Below are 6,664 nucleotides of genomic sequence, written 5' to 3'. Positions count from 1 at the left end.
CGGATTGTCTAAGAAGAGCTTCTTCTTCAATTCACTTGATTGATGCTACTAAGGGAGAAAATGGAAAGGGATTATCCAAGAAGAGATTATTCACCAATTTATCTAAACCTAATTGATGATACCAAGGGAGAAAATGGAAAGGGTATTGTGGATAATTATGATATACATGCTATTAAAGTATAAAATAATGGATGTAATGTCATGACATTGGATTTTCAAATAATCAAGTGGATGAAAATGTTATGGATGCCTTAATCGTTGGTTTGATTGATGTGGTTGATACAAAAGAAGAAAGTGGTCACTTTGAATGTGGTTCTAGCTATCTACCTGGGCGGAGGAGAATATTAAGGTGGCTTATGTCAAGACTAAGAGCTAGCAAAGAGGGAACCACTCACCTCTACTCATGGGGATCTTTCCAATGGTGGCCAAACTCGTAACCCTTGAGGTTTATCGCCATGGGTATTTGCCTTAATCTGCAAGCATTGTCACACCATGACATTACACTATGGGCACTACTCCCTCCTCTCACATCAAAACACTACCATGGGTAGATTATCAGTTGCCTTCTCCTGCGAGCATTGTCACACCGTCATGTTGCACTATGGGCACTACTCCCTCTTGTCACATTAAATCACTCACACACACTCATTAGCATGCATTAGAGAGAAGATTATAGAGAGGTTTAGCAAGAGGGAAAGCTCAATTGCACAATGGAAGAGTCTCCTTGCATTATGAGAGAAAATACCTTATATACATGGCCATAAGTGTTTACACACACTTAAAATGTGGCCAAGCAAGTGTCCAAAGCTTCTATTTAGCCTATTGCTTATACATTGCTTCATCTCATAATACATTGAGGCAGGTAACAAAAAGATCCCCACACGACATGTTGAGGAGAGTAGAGGTGAGTGGTTCCCTCTTTGCTAACTCTTTTTTTAGTGCAGTGAGGCAAAAGAGAGAGCTAGCAAGAGAGGGAACCACTCACCTCTACTCTCCTCAACATGTTGTGGGATCTTGGCTGAACTCGTAACCATTGAGGTCTCCAAATGGCCATGGATAGTTGATAATCCCTAATTTTGGACTTAATTTGGTCATTTTTAGCCTTATTCGGACTTTTTAGCCATTTTTACCAGTTTTAGTAGTTAATTTGAATATTTTAGCAATTAAAAATAGACATTTTTAGAGATTAGGCTTGTTACCCATTTGTTGGTTTTATTAGGGCTCCATGCCTATTTTGAGGCGTATTAGTTATTTCTAGCAAAAGTTTATGTATATCAAAAATTTTATTTATTTTTTGGCAATTTTAAATAGGCGGTGCTTGTGGGTTGGCATTGACGGACTTCGAGGAATTAGTGGGATGTAGATGGATGCATTAGATGATGTTTATGTGTGAGTAGAATAATTTAGGACCAATTTTGGGGTCGACCGGACATTCAGAGTGTCAAGTTAGTGGAAATGGACCCTTTAATTTCAAGTCATGGGTGGTTTTAACATGCAAGAATAAGTTTCCCCTTTTTGGGAGGATGGGAGAGAGCATTGGGAGTGATTCTTGAGTATGAACATGGTTTTGGTACTCTCAAGCATGAATATGATCCATTCTTACTTGCATTTATATCCTTCTTGTGCATTATCTATGAATTTTGATGAGCATTCAAAGAGGGGTAATTCATAGTCATTAGTGGGCTACAAATTAGAAAAATTAGGAGTCAATTCATGATATATTGGGGCAATGGGATGCAATAGGAGCTTAGAAATATTCCCAATGGAGTCTCAAGTGCAATAGCAATATAAACTACAGTGAAGAACCACTCAAATTGATCATTCTTGAAGGTTGGATTCTTATTTCATGCTTTCTTAGTGATATAATTAGTGAATATTCCCAATGGAGTCTCAAGTGCAATAGCAATATAAACTACAGTGAAGAACCACTCAAATTGATCATTCTTGAAGGTTGGATTCTTATTTCATGCTTTCTTAGTGATATAATTAGTGAATATTAAGAGAATTAATGATGAATTATTGAATGCCTTTGAAACAAAGATGTATTAGGACTAGATACACTTGATTAAAGTATGATATCATGATTAATTTAGAATTAAGGGGTGGTTTAATCGTCCTTATTAAAATTGACTACATCGTGATTAATAAAGGAACTATATTTTTATTGACATTGTTGATAATCTGATTCAAAACAGAGAATATTTTTAATAAGAAAATCTTAACTTGAATTTTTTTAAATTTATTGGATTTAATTTTCATTGTATTTCTTAATTTCCAAAATCTATACTATTTTGCTAATTAATTAACATGATGGAGTTAATTGTTGAATTTTGATTAATGTAGGTTATCAAATGGTGTAATGTGTTATGTTCTTTTGATAGATTTTTTTTGGAATAGTATTAATAATATTTGCTAATGATAATTAGCAAACTACTTAATATTTTAATGGATTGAAAATTAAGATTTTGGATGTTGATAGATAGTAAATTATTTTTATTTATTCTCAAAAATTAAGGATATTCTTAGACGTGTTATGGAGTGTCAAGCTAATGAGAAATTTTTGAAAAATTAATATCTCAAAATATATAATGAACTTGGAGGAAGTTTACAAAGAAACTTAGGTTTATTTTTTGTGTTTTTTTACTGTGTTAAAGAGTTTGGATAGGTAATGAATATTCTTTATAGTTGTAGTGTAAAATGTGTGTAATTATCTGTTTATAATAAGTAGAAAATGTGTAAAATTATCTGTTTATAATAAGTATAGTTACGTAATTAATTTCAATGTGTTTTTTGAAGGGAATATGTGTAAAATGAATATTTTCATAGTTGTAGTGTAAAATGCATCTAATTATCTGTTTATAATAAGTGGAGTTAGGTAATTAATTTCAATATACTTTATGAAGGGAATATGTTTTTTTCAATGAGTTCTTGTGGCATGTAAAGTTTGATATTGTTTGAATTTTATTTGTGGGTACATGCTTTGTAAAATAAAGCTTGTTTATTACATAATAAGTAGGTTATGTGGTTCATTTGAGTAGCATGGGGTTATTCCCAGTGCTCAAGTGAAGTGTTTGTCTATGTGTGATGGAAATATTTAGAATTTGAAACATTAATGCATGTGGAATGGTTTTATGCTTGTTAAGTGAGTTAAACATGATTAGTTTAGTTTTAAGATATAGTTTTAGGTTAATTACAGGAGTGGTTATCCCACAAAGTAGGTGAGAAGTGTAGAAGAAGCTCTTGATCTTTTTGTTGTACTTCTCTTTATATTTTAAAGAGGAGTTGGGTGTTAGCATGGTAATGTGAATCACTTTTAAAACTATATAGGGCTCAAAATGGCCAGAAGCCAAAGCCTTAAGGAGAAACACTGCAGAGGAGGTGGCTAAGTTCATTTACAAGAATATCATGACAAGGTTTGGCTGCCCGATAGAACTGGTAAGGGACCAAGGGACACATTTCATGAACGAAGTTATGCAGGAGCTCACCAATAGGCACCTGATCATTCATAAAAAATCCATAGTCTACCACCCACAATGCAATGGTCAAGCTGAATCTTCAAATAAGATTCTAGTCAACATCCTAAAGAAGATAGTGGATGCCAACAAAACAGACTGGGATTGGAAGCTAGATAGTGCACTATGGGCTTTTAGAACATCTTACAAGGTTACCACGGGTATGACTCCCTTCAAAATGGCATATGGCTTGGAAGCAATCGTGCCCATGGAGTTTGTAGTGCCTAGCCTCAGGGTAACAGTGTAGGAGAGGCTACCCATGGATGAATCAAGAGAATGCAGAATACAGGAGCTGCTCAACCTCGAGGAGAAAAGGCAAGAAAGTGTTTTCCTAGCAGCAGAGATGGTGCAGAGAAGGAAAAATGCATGGGCAGACAGACATGGGAAAAGGAAAATCGTTAAACAAGGAGACTAGGTACTGGTATTCAACTCGAGAATGGGTAAGCATCCAGGTAAACTCAAGCTCCGGTGGACAGGGCCTTATGTTATAAGGGAAGAGACAACGCCCGGCGGCGGCAGGCTATAGTTAGATTTCGGGGTGATTGCCAGCGTGGAGGCTTTTTTCGAGCTTATGTGGCAAAAAGTAATGGCCACGCTGGCAGCTACTAGTAAAAAAAATGATGGCCAAAATTGCTTTGAATTCGTGGGTCCACCGCCGCATGTTGTTGCCTACTGCCACCAACCTCATAGTTATTCCTTGTAAACGAAAGAGAAAGATACGAAAAAGAAAATAGCCCATTATCAAACCCCCATTATCAATAACCTGGCAAACTGTGCAGGTTTATTTTAGCTCATTTAGCAACAATCGATGGGCTCCCCTGTTCCCACACATGGTCTTTTTGATGTTTCCGGAATACAATGGACATTGGTACACAATGAAAGGTCGAAGTACAAAGTGCAAAGGGAAGCTCGTATTCCATGGGCTCATGTTGGCGAGTTTGTGAATAGAGAAGCACAAAATCCTGACTTCCCTACAACGTTTACGAGGTACTCCCACCATCATCGCACACCAGGCTCGCTAATACGGCCATTCAAGGATTCATGGCTTGAGAGCACCATGTAAGTGTTTATTTTCCATTACCTTATTTAAATGATTATCATGCAAGGCTTTAGACTTATACCCAATTATCATTGCCAATAGATATTGGTGTGCTTTTGGGACACGTTGTGCTTCTAAATGTGTATGCCATGTGCATGAACAATCGGGTGGAAAAGATGTAGAGTGCAAGAGTAATGTGCATGAAAATGAGCTTGACGATGGGGAGTTACATGGTTGTCCTACCATCAATGAAGACAGCATAAAAGCCTCTACCAAATTAAATGCCAATTTGATCAAGAAAGAGACTAAGCCAAGGCGGCCACCCAAGGCAGTAGGACAGCGCATTCGAGGGTGTCAATGCCATTTCATGGTGAATCGTCTATACTTGGATCCTAGCATCGCAGTTATATCTTATATTAATCCCTTTCACACAAATAAAGAAGATATCATCTGCCATGGGGAGCCTTGTAAGAATGAGGGAAACACCCTTCTTCTCCTCTCTCCATGGATTTCATTGGAAAAAAAAGTTTGGGTTTCTAACTTGTTGTTCAAGGGCTTTACTCCACAACAAGTTTTCGATGCACACATTCAAAGTTTGCATATACGACAAAGCAAAGAGCCCAAATGTCCAATGGTGAGGGATGACTACTTATTGCTCCAAGATATACTCAATATTGAAAGGAAACATGCTATGGAGACATATCAACTACATGATGATGATGCAGAGAGTACAAGGCGATGGTGTACACAAAATGCGGATATGATATTTATTTACCAAGAGCAAAATCTTCAAGTACAGAAGGAATTCTTTTTAGGGATCCAAACCCAATGGCAAAGAGAGATTTGTGACAAGTTCGGAAATGGAAATTTGTTGGCTATGGACTCCACATTTGGAACGAACAAGTACAAGGTATGCTTCAATTCTTGTCTGTTTTCTGCCATGTTCAAGTCAAGGTACTTGTACTTACTATACCTAAAATGATGTAGTTCCATTTGTATACAATTCTCGTATTTGACACACATCGCAATGGCATCCCAATTGCGTGGGTTCTTGCCTCAAGTGCCACCTTTGAGGCTGTGCGATATTGGTTGACAAAGTTTCGAGATCGCATGCTTGATCACCATAAATCGTGGCAGCCAAATGCTTTCATGGTGGATGATGCGGAGAGGGAAATTGATGCACTGAGGTAATTTTCCTAACATAATGCATGATGCTTGGACAATGCTTTATGACCATTGCTTGGATTTGTACCCTCAATACTTGGATTTGTACTCTCAGGGTCGTTTTCAATTTGCCGGTGTACTTGTGCTTATGGCATGTACGTAGGTGTTGGCTAAAACACCTCATTCGAAAGGTGAAAGATTGGCCAACACGTGCGGCCATGTTTCGGATGCTTGGTAACATCATGAATATGCGGGGAGGTGATAAGATTCTAGAAATGGGATTGATCATGGTGAAGGACATAGATTAAGCATTAGATTAAGGTGGATTAAACCACACTAAAAACTCCATGACTAGAGAGAGAGGGATTGCACACTCAACACTATTCCCTTGTATTGCATATCACAATGAACCATACAATGATATAGGCTCTCTAGCCTTATCCCACTTTACACATCATCATCCATGTGGCACTCCCTTTTCCACTCTTTTGGTCAACTCTCACACACCATGCAATATTACATGTGGCATTCCTATCTCACCACAATATCTTGCACCTCTAGGGTGCTTTCCCACATACACATATACACACAATATCTTGCACCTCTAGGGTGCTTTCCCACATACACACAACACCGCGATTATATCTCTCAACACCCCCTCTTAATCGAGGTGTTTCACAACTCACCCATCACTTATCACCCATATCAATGTAGCATTGCACAAATACAATCGCTACCTCTCAACACTCCCCCTCAATGATACATTGGAGTGTCCATCAACCAAACATGTGTGCCCGTGTCTACCATCTTAGACACCTAGTCCATTTTGAGCCGACTCATTGCTCACAGCGGAACCACTGAGTCCGATTTGAACATGGAAGTTCGGGTGGGATCCAACCCATGCACATGCACCTCACACGTGCATCGCTCTTGCACACATCACGCAACA

General features: G+C 38.0%; 1 protein-coding gene across 1 annotated transcript; it reads left to right on the top strand.

Moving 5' to 3' along the window:
• Window positions 1-5,395: 5,395 nt before the first annotated feature.
• On the top strand, window positions 5,396-6,023 carry LOC147614542 (uncharacterized). The gene is made up of 3 exons (XM_086780555.1): window positions 5,396-5,461; window positions 5,539-5,738; window positions 5,831-6,023. The coding sequence occupies exons 1-3, from the start codon at window positions 5,429-5,431 to the stop codon at window positions 6,021-6,023; spliced, it is 426 nt and encodes a 141-aa protein (XP_086636681.1). The 5' UTR covers window positions 5,396-5,428.
• The last annotated feature ends 641 nt before the right edge of the window (window positions 6,024-6,664 follow it).

The sequence above is a fragment of the Cibotium barometz genome, chromosome 42 (assembly GCF_041138505.1).
Source record: "Cibotium barometz isolate CiBa-2024 chromosome 42, ASM4113850v1, whole genome shotgun sequence".
NCBI lineage: Eukaryota > Viridiplantae > Streptophyta > Polypodiopsida > Cyatheales > Cibotiaceae > Cibotium > Cibotium barometz.
This window is presented reverse-complemented; position numbering and strand designations above follow the sequence as displayed.